The 19,912-nt window shown below is 47.4% G+C and overlaps 1 protein-coding gene across 1 annotated transcript in view; it reads left to right on the top strand.

Moving 5' to 3' along the window:
- The window catches only part of RNFT2 (ring finger protein, transmembrane 2), a gene marked incomplete at its 3' end in the record, with an annotated part of 75,819 nt that overhangs the window by 54,452 nt on the left and 1,455 nt on the right, over positions 1–19,912 (top strand). Inside the window, 3 exon segments of the mRNA XM_027773090.1 lie at positions 7,607–7,756; positions 11,009–11,074; positions 11,206–11,307. Of these exon segments, the coding sequence (XP_027628891.1) occupies positions 7,607–7,756; positions 11,009–11,074; positions 11,206–11,307 (318 nt within the window).

Raw genomic sequence — 19,912 nt, 5'->3', positions numbered from 1 at the left:
GGTGAGTGAGCGAGTAAATGGCCGTCGCCCGGCCGGTGACGTCACCGCAGCGCCCGTTGCCAAGCAACGCGTACCGCGCTGCCGCGAACCCCGCCCCCCGCCTGCAGCGCGCTCAGCCTCTGCCCTCCTGGCTCCCTCGCCTCTTTCCTTTCTTCCTTTTTCTTTGTATTGAAGCCTGTCTCCCATGCTGTAAAGTGCTCTCGTTATTACTGTTTTTACATACGCGTGTGGCCACCCAGCTTCATATGCCAACATGTCCAGTAGAAATATGTTATGCCATAGGCGATTTGAAATTTTCTGGTAGTTCCATAAAACAAACAGGAACAGGTAACAGTCATTGTAACCGTATATTTTAAATAACCCCCCCATGTCCAGAATATTATCATCTCAACTTTAATCAACATAAACATAATGAGATATTTTCTGTTATTGGTATTTTTAGAAAACTCTGAAATTCCTGGAGTATTTTATGCTTCCAGTCCATCTCACTTCGGATTAGTCCCATTTCAAGGGCTCAATAGCCACACGGGGCGGCTGGCCGTTGTGTGGGGATTGCAGATGTAGAACATGTCCAGCTCCCAGAAGACTCCTTTGTTTCCACTCCTCTGGCCAGTGCCCCCACCAAGAGTACCTTCTTCAGTTCTCTCCTCTCTCCTCCCACAAATGTTGAGTCTTTTTTTCCCCCTCCCTCCCCATCTCTCATTTTATGTCCTAGGGTCTCCCTCCCTCCATTCTTTTCTTTTTTTTTTTTTTTGAGAGGTTTTTGCTTTAGGGCGCGTGTGCTCGCCAGACAGACAGAGAGAGACATAGAGACAGAAAGCGAGAAATCACCCCCAGGGGGATGGCCACGCGCAATCCCTTCTCCTCCATTCTCCTCTCAGGATCTTGGGCACGCACGCACACGTGCCCGGCATGAGTTCTAAGCCACCGGGTCTTGGACGCGAACCATGGTCGACTACATGGGAGTCCAGCGACATAGCCATTACGCTAACTGCTGGTTCCCATCCCTCCCTCCATTCTTCATAATGGTGCAAAACAGCAGGTGAGAAGTCAGATTGGATATAAATCCTGACTGTATCACTAACTTTGCCTTTCTTTTGTTTTTTAAGAATTATTTCTATAATTTTATTTATTATTGCTATTTTTTAATTTGCCATAGAGCATGTGCACTCACCATGGAGAGAGAGAGAGAGCGAGAGCCATCAGGTCAGGGACTTGAACTGCGGTTGGCCACATGGGAGTCCAGCACCATAACCTCCACACCATCCCCTAGCTTTGCCTTTTCGAGTCTCCCTTTTCTCACAGTTAACTGGGGCTAATCATAACAGCATCCATCTGCTAGGGTTGTCAGAGTGTGGAGGCAGGTGCTAAGTGCTCAGCTGGGAAATTGCTACATCCGCTTGTATCTGGTAGGGAAGTTTCAGGTGGGAAACTTCGGTCACCCACCATGAGCCAACCCTACGACTTCCCTTTTCTGCCAGTTTCTTCTCCCTCCCCCCTTGTAATCCTCACCTAATCTCCCACCCTGTTGCTCTCCTGACTGTGTGTTGGCTCTTTCTCATTTGAGAAATGGAGATTGATCGTGACCACCCATGAGGGAGCATCTGGTGTGCAATTCCTGGCCCGTGGGATATGCAAAAGAGAGTACTGTATTTTTTTTTAATTATTTAATTGTATGTGTTATTATTCACCAGAGAGAGACAGAGAGACAGAGGGAGGGAGAGGAAGAAAGCAAGTCACCAAGTTCAGCACTTGAACCACTATTGGCCATGCGGGAGTCCACCATGCCACCTGCCAGCCCCCAAAAGAGTGTATTCTTCTCCTTTCTCTGGCCTGGCCACTCACTCCTGGGTGCCCTTTTCTTCTGGCCTCTTGGTCATTTCTCTGTTCTTTTCTTCTGCCCATTTTCCTCTCTGATTTCTAGCTCCTTCCCTCCCTCCCTTCCTGCATTCCTCTCTAGCCTTCCCTCTACCTGCAATCCGCCCTGTCCATACCTCTGTCCCATCTCTGTCTACAGTGTCTTGAAGTTAGTGGTCAGGTCCTCACTGCCTTCTCTGGATGGAGAAGACCCGTTTTAGCTCGGCCTCCTGGCCCGTCTGCTCATCAGCTCAGCCCTTCAGAGGTCCTGTTGGAGCTGTTCGGTCCCGAAGGGCCCTGCCAGCTGTGGTCTCCGAGCAGCCCTGCTATCACAACAGACCCAAAGGCCGCCTTTCCAGGAAAACAAGGCTTTGTTTTTAGCCCCTTGTGCAGGTCCAGCCAGCCCTCGTAGGAGCAGGAAGCGTGGCCCTCTCCCCCGTGGCAGTCGGGAGTGAAGAGGTACAAAGTAGGGAGGGTCACGGTGGAGGCTGAGGGCTCCTTGGTACTGTTCAGGGAGCCAGAGAGTGATTCCTGCTTATTTATCCCCACAGTAAAGGAGGGCTCTGACACGCAGCTCCTTTCGTCCCTGTGCTAGCTTTAGTCCTGTGAAGCATAAGGTCCTTTCCCTGACACTTCCTGTTTTGTTTTGTTTTTAAGAGAGATTTTTTGCTGTAGGGTACATGTACTCGCTGGAGAGACAGACAGAAAATGAGAAATCATCCCCCAGGGGAGATGGCCATGCTGAAGACCCATCCCTTCTCCATTCTCCTCCTGGGATCCTGGGCAAGCACACACACACGTGCCAGGCATGAGTGCTAAGTCGCCTTGTCCAGGACTTGAACCACGGTTGACATTGTTGGAGTCGAGTGACATAACCATTATGCCATCCACTGCCCCCCAGACACCTTTTTGTTGGGGGAACCTGCCTCTCCTCTACATGTGGTTCTAATGAAACTGTCAGTCAGGGTCCCCTGCCCACCCCATGGCCATGTGACCAGGCTCCACCAATCATAGAATCCCGTGGCCAAATGTGGCCTCACAGCTGGGTTCCAGGGGGAGGCTTGACTGCCCAAGGCTTAGGATTCAAGTTGGAAAACCTGCTAAGGGAGAAACAAGGTCTGTCTTGCGGTGGGAATTCAAGCTGTAAGAATGTTAACTGGAGGCTGCCCCCAACCATCTTTCCTACCAGAGGCAGGTGGAGGTAACACACTCTAGCTGTGTCGTTACCTCATCTCTCTGTGCCTCTGTTTCCTCATCTGTAAAACGGGAATGCAAAGGCCCCAGGATAGGACTTTGCTTGACTTTTTTGAACCTTATCAGAGAGGGGGCAGATCATAGAGATCCAGAAAATATGGAAGGGGTTTCAGATATCACTCTGAATGAGAGAGAAGACATTGGCAGGTGTGATCTTGTATTGTGAAAAGTTCTTTTGGCCGCCACAGGAAGAATACACCATAGAGGGACTCCCAGAGAAACAAGAGGACAGTGAGGGAGCTGTAGAGAGGGTTATAGGCAGATTCAATGTTGGTAATGAGAGAAAGGAGAATCAAGGACCATTGCAGAGACTAAGGGACCGAGAGAGGAAGTACCTTTCTAAAGGTATACAAGTAGACAGAGCTAGGATTTGAACCCAGTCAAATTCTCCTCCATTCTCCTGGGATTTGGTGCATGCATGAACACATACCTGGAGCGATTTTTCAAGCCACCAGGTCCAGGATTCAAACCACTGTCAGCCATGTGGGAGTCTAGGACCATAACCACCTGCTCGCTCCACCTTAGTTCTTTTGAACCTGCATCTTCCCATCTCTGAAATAAGGGAACGATGGCATGATGTCCCCGTTCGTGGATTATCATGAGGCTTGGGACTAGCTGTTCTCATGTACTAGACACCTCTTATGTACCTGTATTTAGATTTTGAAGCTCATTTAATCTCCACAGCCATCCTGGAATGTTGATCCGGGTTGTACTGGCTTCTGAGAGCCAATGATTAAACTTTCAGGAAATTCATGAGTAGTTGTTAAGCCCTTGGTAGTTAGAAATTGGCCTTGTGGGAGTATTTACACCATAGAAATTGGCATACACATGAATCAAAGCCTCCCACACACACACACCTGGTTTGCACAGTATTGTAAGTGTGTGTGTGTATATGTAATGTATGTATATATTCCATTCCCTTTATAGGTGAGAAAACTGAGGCTCAAAGATATTAAATTGACCAAAATCCACCAGTTTAGGAGGTAGCAGGTCTGCCCTTGGACTCCCAAACCCCATGCCCTTAACCCCTATGCAGTCATAGTGCCATAGATAAGAAAATGTGTATGAAAGAGACCTGTAAGCAGACAAAGCTGTATAAATATTTATTATTATAAATTGATAGAAGAAAAGAAAAACTTTTCTCGCTGGACTATGCATTACTTCTGCATTTAGGCTGCTACCAAATATCCACTCCCGTCTGTCCTTCCTTCCAGCTCATCCTCATCACTCTTCAGATCATCTCTCTCATGCAGGTGCAATGAGAATTTCTCAGACATTCTCCTCTGTTCATTTCTTTATTCCTCAGTGTTCCAGTCTCTTTCATTCACCTCCGCCTTCTAGTCAGCCCACTGTTGTTTCCTCGTTTCCCATTGCACTGTTTTGTTCCACCTCCATCCTAGCATTGAGGGAGGCGGAATGGAATCCGCCTTCCCCATTCCACTGCCCCGCCCCCTTTATCTGAATCAGAGCAGGGGGGAACCATGGACCCAAGTGTGTCTTGCAACAATTGCTGCTCTTCCCCCTTCCTGGGTGGCAGGGAGGCCAGATAGCTCACCATCTGATGGCTTTCCTTGTTCTCTGACACCCCAGAGAAACCACATGTGCCATTTGGTGGTCTCCGAAATAACATGCTTAAGAAACCTGGAATTATAAAACTGCTTAATTAGAGAGAGATGGTTTCACTGGGATATGCCCAGTTTTCCCTGGTGGTTTGATCTTCTCAAAGTGGCCCGCCCGCCGGCAGCTAATTGCTACCTTTAGCTCGGTGCCGCATAGGCACGCACTCCCTTCATTTTATTTTCTGTGACATCAGTGCTTGCTTTTAAAGAGGAGTTCTTTCTTTCGGGTTCCAACTCTCCTTCATCAAACTCGACGCAGTTGGTTGGAGTAATGAGGGTGCAATCTTTCATTTCAGACGTCTCTTGTTACTAAACGAGCACCTACTATGTGCTAGATGAGGAGGCTATGTCCACAGACAAATGATCTTCTCCTCACTGGGGCTCACAGTCCAGTGGGAGAGACAGGTACTAAAATAAGTTAAAATACCATAAGAGGGGCCAGGTGGCGGTGCAGTAGGAACACGCCAGACCACATGGGAAAGGTCCTGGGTTTGCATCCTGGGGCCTTTCTGAACACGCTGAGCATGTGTGTATGCATATGCACACGTGTGTACACACCTGTGCTGTGGTCCACGCCAGCTGAGACTATGGGTAGATGGTGGTGTGAAGACCCTTTTGGGATGTCTGTCTTTCCCCTTCTCTCTTACTCTTGGAATAAACACATAAAAAAAAAATTTAATGGGGTTGTGGGGGAAGCCATGATACATTTTTGCATAGAAAAACATAGAAAAATGACTTTCTCAACAGTCTAATATAATAAAATTGGTGAGACATGCTCGGAAGGAGTGATTTAGGCTGTTCTTGGAGGGTGGGACAGGATCACCTGATGGCAGCACCCTCAGGGACCTGGGCAGATGGGTGCTGGGTTGCAGGCAAGGCCTGGCCATGAGACTGAGAGTGGGCAGATGTGTGTCCTCTCTCCAGAGAGGCAGGGTGGGTACCTGGGCAAAGAACCTGGACTTCGTACTCACACCAGGCTGGGTTTGAATCTTACCTTTTTCTCTTTTCTTTTTTTTTTTCTTAAGTCTCTTTTTGTATTTTATTGTTCCCATGAGAGAGACCAGCACTTTATTCCTCATGCCACTGTCCATCCTGAGCCTCAGCCGGCCCAGTTCGTAGGTACACGTGTGCCCAACAGGCCTGCCCAGCTGGCCTCTGAATGTGAACCAGGGACCATCGCATGCGCATCAGATGGCACGAAGAATTGTGTTGCCATTTCACACCACTGCCAGCCCTGAGTCTTATCTTCTTTTCCCATGATAGAGAGGGTGGGGGCCAGCAGGTGGCTGGTGATTAAAGTGCTGGACTCCCACATGACCGACTGTGGTTTAAGTCCTGGCCCTGGCAGCTTTCTCTCTCTCTGTTTGTCTCTCTTTGTCTCCTTCCGGTCAGCACGCATGCCCTGTAGCAAATTTAAAAAATAATAATAAGGGTAGAGACCAGCAGTTGGCATAATGGCTGCATCGCTGGACTCCCATGTAGTTGACCATGGTTCAAGTCCCAGACCTGGTGGCTTAAACTCATGCCCGGAGCGTGTGCATGTGTGCTCAAGATCCTGAAAGGAGAATGGAGGAGAAGGGATTGCGGCGTGGCCATACCCCCTGGGGGGGTGATTTCTCACTCTCTGTCTCTCTGTCTCTCTCTGTCTTTCTGGTGAGCATACACGCCCTATAGCAAAAAACAAAACAAAACAAAACAAAAACAAAAAGAAACAAAAAAAAGACCTCTCCAAAATAATAATAATAGTAATAATGAGGATAAATAAAATTAAATGAATAGTTCTTTTAAAAAATGATAGTGTGTACATGTGTGAGAGAGAGACAGAGACAGAGAGAGGGAGAAGCACCCTCAGCAGTCTCGTCATGCCACGATCACCTTTCTCCAGCTCTCCAGCTTCTCAGGATCGTGGGTGCCCCTGCATGTTTCCAGGCCAACTTAGGGATCCAAACCCGTGGTCAGCCATGTGGCTTCCAGCACTGCAGTACAGTACACTACAGACTGTAGGCCTTGATTCTTATCTGGCTACATGTTTGAGAGCCACAATTCCTCACCTGCAGAACAGAAATCATGATCCCTACCCTCTCAGGTCACCTCGAGGACTAAAGGAGATAAGCAGGAAGAGACGCTTAGCATTGTGCCTGGCAACAATTCTATTTCCCATCTTCTCTTCGCCCTTGGACAAGTCCCTCGAGTTTTTTGTGGCCTGGGCTGTAAAATACTATAATAACCCCACCCTGTCATGTCTCATCAAGGTAAACATGCATTGGGATCAGCAGATGGTGTAATGGTTATGTCACCAGACTCCCATGTAGTCGACCGCATTTCGAGTCCCAGACCCAATGGCTTAAAACTCATGGGGGATACACGTGCGTGTGTGTGCACAAAATCCCAAGAGGAGGATGGAGGAGAAGGGATTGCAGCACGGTCATCCCCCCGGGGGCTGATTTCTTGCTTTCTGTCTCTCTGTCTCTTTCTGTCTCTCTGTCAAGCACACACGCCCTATAGCAAAAAATACCTCTCTAAAAAAACAGTTAAACATGCATCTATATTTGGCTTTGAGTCCACCAAGCCACAGTAAGATCCAGGGAGTGACCCACATCCAACCTCTGTCAAAAGCAAAGAGTTGCTCTCTCCCTAAAGGTGATCCTCAGCATGGTGGTCTTCTGGGCTGCTAGGTGGTGGGTAAGGGCAGTGGGCAGGGGCCACATATCCCCAGCCATATCGCAGCCCCATGAGGAGCTGGCCTGAGTGCTTTCCGAAGCTGATTAATGGCCTGCCTGTGACCTGGAATGTCATTACTGCCCAGGCTCGGGCCCCCAGCTCGGTCCTTGGGGTCTTTACATTAATAGTAATTGATGTGGTCTGTGTGGCTGCAGGGCAAGTTCTATCTGGTCATCGAGGAGCTGAGCCAGCTGTTCCGATCGCTCGTCCCCATCCAGCTGTGGTATAAATACATCATGGGTGAGGACTCCTCCAACAGCTATTTCCTCGGGGGAGTGCTGATCGTCCTCTACAGCCTCTGCAAGGTGAGCTGGCCCAGGGCTGGAGAGCTGGCCTAAGGAAGGCCCCATTCACTGGTCAGGCCTGGAGCTCCAGGGAACCTGGAGGACCCATGCTAATGTCCTTTATTTTTTTTTAATTGAGGTAAAATTCACACAGCATTGGGGCTAGCAGTTGGAAGTGGTTAATGTGCTGGAATCCCACATGGCTGACCACGGTTTGAGTCCTGGACCCAGCAGCTTGAAGCTCATGCCGGGCATGTGGGCGTGCATCCCCAAAATCCCGAGAGGAGAAAGAGGAGAAGGGATTGCGCTTGACCATCTCCCCTGGGGAGTGATTTCTCACTTTCTCTCTCTGTCTCTCCAGCAAATGCATGCCCCATAGCAAAAATCTCTCTTATTATTATTTTTTTTTTGAGAGGTTTTTGCTATAGAACACATGCACTCACCAGAAAGACAAAGAGAGACAGAAAGCAAGATATCAACCCCCCCACCCCGGGGGAATGGCCACGCCACAATCCCTTCTCCTCTATTGTCCCCTCAGGATCTTGGGCACACACACACGCCTGGCACGAGTTTAAGCCACCAGATCCGGGACTCGAACTGTGGCCAACTACATGGGAGTCCAACAACACAGCCATTATGCCATCTTCTGGTCCCACAAAAATCTCTCTTAAAAAAAAAAAAAGCAAGTAATAACCCATTAGCCATTTTTTTTAAGATTTTTTTTTTTTAAGTGTCAGAGGCTGTGCCCGAGAGAACGATAATAACCCCACTTGGTGTAGTGATGCCAAGTCCTTTTTCCTCTATTTCAATCAGTGTACATCACCATCACTTATAAAATGAATATTCCCAGCATAACTACACTGCACACCAGTCCAGTCAACAATGTTATCATACACGTTATCATCAACAGACAAGCCTCCATTTCTGTCTCCCTTAAATATTTTGTCTCTCGGGACCACCAAATGGCATAATGGTTACATCACTGGACTCCCATGTAGTTGACCGTGGTTTGAATCCCGGACTTGGCAACTTAAAATTCATTCTGGCCGAGCGTGCATGCATGCCCAAAATTCCAATAGGAGAATGGAGGAGAAAGGATTATGGCACGGCCATATCCCCGGGGATGATTTCTCGCTTTCTGTCTCTCTGTCTGTCCACCGAGTGTTCGTGCCCTATAGCAAAAAATCTCTCTCAAAAGAAAGTCTTTTTATTTTGGGGGCATAATACGTGCCTGGTGTGTTTTTCAAACTTCTGGGGCCAGGATTCGAACCACAGTCAGCCATGTAGGATCTGGCTCCCAATACATAAGTGCTTAACTGCTGCTCTATGGGACTGGCTCAATAACTAGCCATTTTTTTTAGAATTATTTATTTCATTTTTATTTATTCATTTATTTTAATTTTGACCAGAGAGAAACACAGAGAGAGTGAGAAAGCAAGCCACCAGGTCTGGGACTCAAACCATGGTTACCCATGTGGGAGTGTTCAGTGCCTTAACCACCACACCACCTGCTGACTCCCCATTTAAAAAAAAAATTATTTTCTTTTAAAATTAATTAATTTATTTTAATTTGACCAGAGGGAGAGGGGAGAGGGAGAGAGAGAGAAAGAGAGAGGTGCCAGGTCCAGGACTCAAACCGCAGTTGGCATGTGGGAGTCCAGCGCCCTTAACCACCACCCTACCTGCTGGCCCCTAACTAGCTATTTTAAAGTGTACAATTCAGTGGCTCTTAGTGGATTCACAGAGTTGTGTAACCATCATCTCTGTAGTTCTAAGACATTTTCCTCACTGGGAAAAGAAATCCTTTATGCATTTAGCTGTTGCTTCCCATTCCCTGCCCACCCCCATAGCCCTTGGCAACCGCTGATCTGCTTTCTGTCCCAAAAATTGACCAGGACCAGCAGGTGGTGTGGTGGTGAAGGCACTGGATTCCCACATGGCTGACTGCAGTGCAAGTCTCAGACCCACTGGCTTGAAAATCACACACATGTGCATGCATCCCCCAGATCTCAAGAGGAGAATGGAAGAGGAGGGATTGTAAAATGGCCCTACCCCTTGGGGGGTGGTTTCTCTCATTCACTCTCTCTTTATCTCTCTCTGGCACATGCCTGTGCCCTATAGCAAAAAACAAACAAACAAACAAAAATACCTATTCTGGATTTTCATAGAAGGGGAATTACACAGCATGTGTCTGTCCTCTTTCACTCAGCGTAAGAGTCTTGAAGTCCAGACAGGTGGTAGCATGTGACGGTACTTAATGGTAGAATCCTCCCAGCTTCCTCGCGCAGAAGCTTACTGCCATATAGTCATCTTCCCAGCTCCATACCGTCATCACTCCCGTTTTATCGGTGAGAACACTGAGGCTCAGGTTGATGGACTGACTGACCCAAGGTCACTCAGTGAGAAGTCCTGGGAGAAGCATCATACCAGGCAGGCTGCTTCCAAAGCCCAGAGCTTTTTTTTTTTTTTCTTTTAAACTCATTTATTTTTTTAATTTGACCAGAGAAGGACAGAACAAGAGAGAGGGAGAGAGAAAGCAAGTTACCAGGTCCGGGACTCAAATCGTGGTTGGCCATGTGGGAGTCCAGTGCCTTTAACCACCATGCCACCTGCTGGCCCCCAAAGCCCAGAGCTCTTAACCATGCAGCTAGTGGCTTTGTTTTCTCTCCTTCTTACCTCGAAAAATAGTATTGCTCTTAAATTGTACTCCTGCAAGTCAGTATGCAGTGGTTTTCTTTTCATTGTTAGTACAGTCGGGGTTTTTTCCCCCTTCTAAAAATAACATCTTCTCTTTCTTTTTTTTTTTTTTCTTTTTTCTGACTTTATAGAATTCTGTGGGATGTATGTGTTCTTTTCTTTCTCTCCTCCCCATAGGACTAGCCATGCAGTCCATGCAATGTCAGCCACTGGGTTTATCCTCTTGATTCTGGTTGACTGGCAGTGGCTAACAGGAGGGTTAGATAAGGATTATCCAGCTTTGCCTGGACTCAGAGGAAGAACTCTGTGATCGATTAGCAATGCCTGCCCTGGGCTTGGGATGGGAAAAGGTGTGTGTGTGCCATGTACTTGTTATCCCAGCTGAGGCAACAGGGGAAGCTGTTGATATCAGGTAGCAAGACAGAAGCCAAGCAAAACTGAGGAGGAAGTGCCCTGAGAATGTTTCAAAGACAGGGATGAAGATGCGAGAGGGCTAGAGCGGGGAGGCGGTTCAGGGGATGTGGGAGATCCTGAGCAACCTGGCTACTGTTCAGCTGTCTCTTTGCTTTCTTTCAGTCATTCGACATTTGTGGCCGTGTGGGTGGAGTTCGGAAAGCCCTAAAGCTCCTCTGCACCTCTCAGGTGAGTTGGCTACAGGTGGTCTCAGTGGAGATTACAGGAGCTGAAATCAGCTCCTTTCTTACCCCACAGACCTCACAGTGCTTCCAGGTGGGGGCCCATAGCTGTGTTGGCCTTTCCCCTCCCTCAAACAGAACTACGGAGTCCGAGCCACTGGGCAGCAGTGCACAGAAGCTGGGGACATCTGCGCCATCTGTCAGGCTGAGTTCCGAGAGCCTCTGATTCTCCTGTGCCAGGTGAGGAAAGTGGGACTCTTGGGGGACAGGAGGGCCCTGCCCCATGACCGACCTCGGGGCTACGGCCTGGGTCTTTGGGCACAATCTGGTCCAGAGTGGAGTCAGCTAGACTGGATGCAAATCTCAGCTCTGTCTCTTGCTAGCTGGGTGGCCTTGGGCAGGTTACTTCACCTCTCTGAGCCTCTGATTCATCAGTCAAAATGTAGAAATGCCAAATTCAGAGTGCGGTAGCATCAGAATATCTTGAGTACGAATCCCAGCAGCATTCTTGACCCCGTTCGGTTATCTCATTCCCCTAGGCCACAGTTTTTCTCAGACCTACAGCAGGTCCAATTATAATACCTACTTCAATAGAGCAGTTATGATCCAACGAGATCGTCTATGCTAAGAGCTAAATCCGAATTATTCCGTCTTAGACACTGCTGGCGTTATCGTTATTATTATCGGTATAATCATTATTACCATCTGTTTACATTGTCAGTCGTGGGTCACCCACCCACCTCTGTGGATTCTGATCAAGTCCTGACCAGCACAGTGAGTGCTAATCAATTTCCTCTCCGACTCCTCAGTGCACATTGCTCCTTTTCCTGACGTCTGGGGGCGGGGGGGCGGCTGGGTGTCAATTCAGCAAATGTGTTTTGGGTCAAAGCATCCTATCAGACACTAAGGAGAAGATCCTGTCCCTCCTCTGGAAGCTCGTGTTCTCCCCGGGGAGACAGTCACTTACATAAATAACGATGCGAAGCAGGCGGTGGTAAGTGCTACGTAAGAGAGATTCATGCGGCGTCCCTGGGGAGCAGGGTGAGCACGGCGAGGTCCAAGTGGAAGAGGCTTTTGGAGGAGGCACGGACCTGGAGACCAGAGCGCCTGGAAAGGCATACGTGGCCCCCTCCTACCACCACCACCACCACCACCACCCTCAGGAGGAGAGGAGACTGGAGACGGCAGCAATTTTGTTGCTATTACTGTTGGGAGATTTTAGAGGGGACTATTTTTCAGTTTTGTTTTTATTTCTCTTTCCATTGCTACTATGTTTATTTGCATGAGTCAGAATTTAAAAAGAAGAGGAGGAGACATGATGACTGAATGCAATACGGGACCTGGGTAGGCTAGCCATTATCAGTGTGGGTATGAGAAAGGATGTCATGAGGAAAACTAGTCTGATGGACTCCCAGTGAAATCTGGAGAGTAGTTAATAGTAACGTCTCGGGCCGGCTCTATGACTTGGTGGTTAAGGCAGCTAAATCCCACATGGCCAACCTCATGGTTCGATTCCTGGATCTGGCAACTTGAGAAACACACTGGGCATGCGTGTGTGTGCATGCCCAAAATCTGTGTAGGAGGGAGAGATGGAGGAGAAAGGATTGCAGCAGGGCCAGTCTCCATGGGGCATGCGTTCTTTTGTCCCTCTCTCTGTCTCTCCGTGGTAAATGCACATGCCCTCTAGCAAAATAACTGAACACACACACACAGAGCAACATATTGATGTTACTTTCTTGGCTTCAACAGATATACATGGAAATGTGAGATGATAATGTTAAGGGAAACTGAAGCCAGGTAAAGAATAGATGGGGATTTTCTGTCTTAGTTTATCTCTACAACATTTCTGTATACCTAAAATTCATTCAAAATGCAAAGTTTAGAGGCCAGTAGGTGGTGTGGTGATGGGGGTACTGAACTCCCACATGGCTGACTATGGTTCAAGTCCCAGACCTGGCAGCTTGCTTTCTCACTTTTCTTCTCTCTCTCTCTCTCTCTCTGGTCAAATTAAAAATAATAATAATAATAAATTAAATAAATAATTATTGAAATAAGAGGAAAAATACAAAGTTTATTTATTTTTTCCTAAAGAGATATATAAAGGAGATTAGTGATAGATCTCCTACCCTTGTCCCTCAGCTCCCTAAATCCCCTATTTAATCATATAGGCAGCCATTGTTACAAGTTTTCTTTTCCTTTTTTTTCTAAAGAATTATTTAATTTAATTTAATGTATTTATTTTAATTTGACCAGAGAAGGATAGAATGAGAGAGAGAGAGGAAGTGAGAGAGCAAGCTGCCAGGTCTGGGACTCAAACTGTGGTCAGCGAGCATCCTTAACCACCACATCACCTGCTGGCCCCATTACAAGTTTTCTAAGTCTCATTCCAGAGATGTTTTCTAGCACTTAAGCATAATGTGAGATATAAATATATGAGAGGATTTCACAAAGTCAGTGGAAAAATTGAATTAAAATACAAGTTTATTTTGCTGCAAAAACACTTCGAAATCCCTTCCAAAGGATTTCATAATACATATTTTCTATGACCTTTTTAAGAACCCCATGTGTGTGTGTGTGTGTGTGTGTGTGTGTGTGTGTGTGTGTAAATAAGTTGTAACCTATTCCACCTACTCTGCTTTCTGCATCTTGCCTTTAACTTCAAATTCTGTCTCAGTCTTATTTTAAAACTATACACCACACAGTTTTATGGCTAGACCACAATTTCTTTCACCATTCTACCAGTGATAGGCATTTAGTAGCTCATAATTTTTTGTTCTTCTGAAGATGGCCGTCATGAATTATCTGAACTGGGGAGATCTGTTGCACCTGCTTGGGCCCGTTGTATTAGTGAAATGAGTTCATGCAAGTATTCAGAACTGAATAAATATTAGCTCTTAGTTAAGGGCATTGGGTCCCATTCACATATGCGTGAGCACTGGGTGGGATAAATTCCTGGCAGTGAAGTGACTAGGTTGGAAGGGTACACAGTTTTGACAGATATTGCTAAATCACCTTCCATACTCGGGACCCCCCAATGACATAACTGTTACGTTGCTGGACTACCATGTAGTTGACCGCAGTTCGAGTCCTGGACCTGGCAGCTTAAAACCCACACCTGGTGCAGGACCAGCAGGTGGAATCATGGCTATGTTGCTGGACCCCCATGAATTCGACCCCGGTTAGTCCCAGACCCAATGGCTTAAACTCACGCCATGCACGTGTGCGTGCATGCCCAAGATCTTGAGAGAAAAATGGAGGAGAAGGGATTGCAGCGTGACCATCCCTGCCAGGTGGTGATTTCTTGCTTTCTGTCTCTCTGTCTTTCTTGCAAGCGTACGTACCCTATAGCAAGTACCTCTAAAAAAAAAAAACACCTCACATCGGGTGCATGCATGCCCAAAATCCCAAGAGGAGAATGGAGGAGAAGGGATTGGGCATGGCCATCACCCCCCAGGGGGACGCGATTTCTCACTTTCTGTCTCTTCGTATCTCTCTCTCTGTCTCTCCAACAAGTGCACATGCCCTATGGTAAAAATTTCTCTAAAAAAAAAAAAAAAGAGTATATTCACTTACTCTACCAAGGCGGGATGTGACATGGCCTCTTACTCCCCTCTTCACTGACACCAGTGTCATCAAGCCTGGCCTCTTTTAAGCTCTGCCAATCAGACAGGTGACAGATGCTAACTCAGCACAGATTTCATTTCCATTTCCCCAGTGCTGAGCATGGTGTAGCATCTTCTCATGGGCTTCAGAACCATCTGGATGTCCTTCTCCATAGCAGGATTGAGTGGACATGGTGTCAGGGTGGAAGTCTTCCTTCTTTTCTGGCCTCATTCTGTCTGTTTGCATTTCATTCTTCTCCGGATACCACTACATCTGGACGGGCCAATACATGCACAGTTGGGTGAGTGAATTAAGTGGCTGGGTGAGTGGAGGGATGGAGAGATGGCTGGATGGTTGGTTGGATGGATGGATGGACAGACGGATGGATGAACCTTCTGACAAGAGGATGAGTAGATGATGAGGACTCCCCTAAGCTAAAGCATTCTGTCTCCCCTTCAAAGAGAATCAAATTACGCTCAGAGTCACACCCCCACCCACCCCCAAAGTAGGGCCCGGGAAGCAGGTTGATTATAGCTGGCTAGGTGGGTACTGAGTGGGTCTCAAGGTTAGAACTCTCTGCTCAGACAGAGCACACTTCAAGGTAGTCCCCCCCCACCCCCATGTATTTATGGCATGCCTCCTGCCAGGTCACAGGGTCAGGGAAAGGGCATTTTGAACAGGAAGCGAAAAACTCAGTTTATTTAAAGGGATTTTTTTTCCCCAAAGAGAAGAGCCAAGTATCTTTCAAGAACAAACTTCCTTCTAACTCTTGGTCACTGTGAGTTTGGTTTTTTGCCAGTTGTATGGTTTAAGAGGGCAAAGAACCTTGGGTCCTGCTGATTTGGGGCTTACACTGCCTCACACTTGTGCTTCAGACCCTAACCTGCTTCTGTCCTTGAAGACACCTTGGGAGGGAAATAGTAGCCCCGTTTTATAGAGAAGGAGGCTCAGGCTCAGAAAGAAGAAGGGATGGGCTTTCCTGAGTTCCTACTGCTCTTCAGTAGCAGAATCTGGATTCAGACCCGAACCTGTGATGCCTCTGGCCATACCCTTTCTACAAAGCTTGACCTCTTGCTTTGAAATGTCTTTTTTTTTTTTTTTAAGAATTATTTCATTTAACTTTATCCATTTATTAATTTGACCAGAGAGATAGAAAGAGGGAGAGAAGTGAGAAAGCAAGCCACCAGTCCGGGACTCGAACTGTGGTCGACTGTGTGGGAGTGTCCAGCACCTTAACCACCACGCCACCTGCTAGCCATGCTTTGAGATGTCTTAAAGGCTGCATGAAACTATTAGAGACTTCCTGGAAATCCCTGGGAACATGGTGTGTCCTGTCCAGCAGAGCCTGTGTTCACTGCCTCCTTGGAATGAGCGAATGGCCGAGCTGGAACTGGAGTTCAGAACACCTACCTCTGATTCCTCCCCACATTGTTCACGTAACCAGGTACTTGTCGAGCAGTGACGGTATCCCAAGTACTAGCGTTAAACCCTAAACAGTGCTTTTTATTTATTTATTATTATTTATTTTTTCAGACAGATTTTTTCTATAGGGCGAGTGCACTTGCCAGAGACACAAGAGACAGAAAGTGAGAAATCACCCCCCCCCCGGAGGGGATGTCCACACCACAGTCCCTTCTCCTCCATTCCCCTCGGGATTTTCGGCACGCATGCACATGAGTTTCAAGCCACCAGATCTGGGACTTGAACCACAGCCGGTCATGAGGGAGTATACCACCTCAACCACTACGCCACCTGCTGGCCCCGCAGTGCATTTTATTTGACCCTGACCCTCCGTGGCATCTGTTACCCAAGAGTGAAAGAAAGTACTCTGGGAAACTTGCAGATTTTAAGTGCAGTCATATGAAATGAAGTATACGGATATGTATTGGTTTAAGAGCATAGTGTGTTGGGACCAGCAGTTGGCATAATGGCTATGTTGCTGGAATCCCATGTAGTCGACCGTGGTTTGAGTCCCAGACCCGGTGGCTTAAACTCATGTTGGGTGCATGTGCATGCGTGCCCACGATCCTGAGAAGAGAATGGAGGAGAAGGGATTGCGGCATGGCCATCCCCCCTGGGGGTCTCTCTGGCGAGCGCACTCGCCCTATAGCAAAAACCTTTCCAAAAAAAGAAAAAGAAAAAAAGCATAGTGTGTTATACCAGCAGTCAGTGTTAGTGTTTAATTCCAAGTCTGGTCATGGCTGGTCTGGTTTGTGTGATTAAAGAGGATCCATGGGGCCAGGAGGTGGTGTAGTGGTTAAGGTGCTGAATTCCGATGGGGTTGACTATGGTTTGAGTCCTGGACCCAGTGGCTCACGCTGGGCACATATGTGTACATGCCCCAAATTCTGAAAGGCAAATGGAGGAGAAGGGATTGCGGCATGGCCATCCCCACAGGGTTTGTTTGAGTTCTCACTTTCTGTCTCTCTCTGTCTCTGTAGCAAGTGCACATGCCCTATGTCAAAAATCTCTAAAAAAGACAAAAACAAAACAAAAAACCCTGTGGCCACAGGCGTGTGTGTGTCCTGTCTGGTAGTAGACACATTTTCGGTAATGTCTTTTTTTTTTTTTGGAGAGATTTTCACTGTAGGGCACGTGCGCTCGCCAGACAGACAGAAAGAGACATAGAGACAGAAAGCGAGAAATCACCCCCCAGGGGGGATGGTCACGCCGCAATCCCTTCTCCTCCATTCTCCTCTCGGGATCTTGGGCACGCACGCACACGCGCCCAGCGTGAGTTTTAAGCCACCGGGTCCGGGACACGAACCGCGGTCGACTACGTGGGAGTCCAGCGACATAGCCATTACGCTAACTGCTGGTTCCCGGTAATGTCATTTTTCACAGTCAAGAGCATCAGACGTTGTGTGAATACTACAGATGCTTCTCAACTTATGTCATAAACCCATCATGAATCGAAAATGCCATTAAGTCAAAAATGCAAAATGCTGACTGTCATAGCTTAGCCTAGCTGACCTTAAACATGTTTACATTAGCCTACAGTTGGACAAAATTATCTGGCATAAAGCCTATTTTATAGAAAGTGTTAAATAGCTCATGTCATTTATTGAATCCAAGTACGGTCTCTACTGATTGTGTATTGTTTTCACACTGTGATAAAGTTGGAAAGTTTATAAGTTCAACCATCAGAAGTCAGGGACAATCTGTACAGGGTAGGACATAATGAGCAATAGTTTTTATGATAGAATGAGACACTTCTTGTATCAGTTAGCAATTGCCGTATAACAAATTAACCCAAAGCTTAGTGGTTTAAAGCAATAAGCATGGGGCCAGCAGATGGCATAATGGTTACATCGCTGGACTCCCACGTAGTTGACTGCAGTTCAAGTCCTGGACCTGGTGGCTTGAATCGCACACCAGGCACGTATGCATGTGTGCCCAAGATACCAAGAGTAGAATGGAGGAGAAGGGACTGTGGCATGGCCATCCCTCTCTGGGGGGGGCGATTTCTCACTTTCTGTCTCTCTGGTGGTCACATGCACCCTATAGCAAAAATCATCTTAAAAATAAAAGAAAGAGGGAACCAGTAGTTAGCATAATGACTATGTCGCTGGATTCCCACATAGTCGACCGCAGTTCGCATCCCAGACCCAGTGGCTTAGAACTCAACGCCGGACGCGTGTGCGTGCGTGCCTAAGATCCCAAGAGGAGAATGGAGGAGAAGGGATTGCGGCGTAACCATCCCCCCCGGGGGGGTGATTTCTCGCTTTCTGTCTCTATGTCTCTCTCTGTCTGTCTGGTGAGCGCACGTGCCCTATAGCAAAAACCTCTTCAAAAAAAAAAAAAGAAAGAAAAGAAAGAGAAAACATAAAACACACTTGAGTTTTAAAAAGTTTTTATTGATTTGTTTTTTCCATGAGTGAGAGAGAGGAACAGGTACCCCCAATAGGTCATTAGACGGTGACCCACCTGCAGCCTGGATTGTGGCTGTGTATCTGGCCTCTGCAGGAAGGTCTTAGGACAAAAACTAGGGACCTTTTCATGAGGGATCAGCTTGACAGAGTGTCGCTTTACCACTGAGCCAGCTGGTCCTAGTTGGGCTTTGCAATCATCATTTTCTTGAAGTTTGTTATTCTGAACAAGTTCAAATATGCAGAAAGATTGAAGGCTAGTAGGAAGTACACCCTTCTGTTCTCCACGCGGGTTCGCTAATCATTAACGGTTTGTTACCTTGGCCTTGTTTTCTTTAGTTTTTGCAATAGGGTGCTTGTGCTTACCTGAGAAAGAGAGAGGAAAAGGGAGAAATCCGCCCCCCACCACCCGGGAGGATGGCCCCACTGCAATCCCTATTCTCTATTCTCTTTCGCTATTCTCCTGTTGGTATTTTGGGCACATGCGCACATGTGCCTGACATGACTTTTCAAGCCACCAAGTCTGGGGCTCAAACTGCACAGTCAGGGACCAACAGAGGGCCTAATGGTTACGTCACTGGACTCCCATGTAGTCGACCGCTGTTCAAGTCCTGGACCCGGTGGCTTAAACCTCATGCCAGGTGTGTGTGCATCGCATGCCCAAAATCCCTAGAGGAGAATGGACAAGAAGGGATTGTGGTGTGATCATCCCCCCTGGGGGGGTGATTTCTCACTGTCTGTCTCTTTCTGTCTCTCCGGTGAACATATACGCCCTATAGAAAAAGTCTCTCTAAAAACAAACAAACAAAAACCAAAATATGCACAGTCAGCCGTGTGTGGGGTCCAGTGCCTTAACATCCCCGCCACCCGCTGGCTCCACATTTGCCTTTTCTTGATAGAAAGGTTCCCCTAAACCAGTCACAGAGTAAATGAGAATAAGCATCTTGAGTCTTCATCCCTAAGTAGTTGAGCGTGTGTCTCTCAAGGACGAGGACAGACTTCCCCATGGGCACAATCCCACTCACCCACCCGGGACATTTACAGTGATAGAAAAGATTACTGTGTGGTCTACACAGAGGGTCTTCCCAAAGGTCATGGAAATGAGGATCATGAACAGACGACGTGGGCGTCTTGTTGTTTTGGGCACCCTAATAAACTCATGCTTTAATTCCATTTTCCACAAACTTTTTTTTTTTTTGGGGGGGGGAGGGATTTTCACTGTAGGGCGCGTGCGCTCACCAGACAGAGACATAGAGACAGAAAGCGAGAAATCACCCCCCGGGGAGATGGTCACGCCACAATCCCTTCTCCTCCATTCTCCTCTCGGGATCTTGGGCACGCACGCACACACGCCTGGCGTGAGTTTTAAGCCA

The sequence above is a fragment of the Tupaia chinensis genome, unplaced genomic scaffold (assembly GCF_000334495.1).
Source record: "Tupaia chinensis unplaced genomic scaffold, TupChi_1.0 Scaffold000320_1, whole genome shotgun sequence".
Classification (NCBI taxonomy): domain Eukaryota; kingdom Metazoa; phylum Chordata; class Mammalia; order Scandentia; family Tupaiidae; genus Tupaia; species Tupaia belangeri.
Note: the sequence above shows the minus strand (reverse complement) of the source record. Positions and strands in the feature narration are given on the sequence as shown.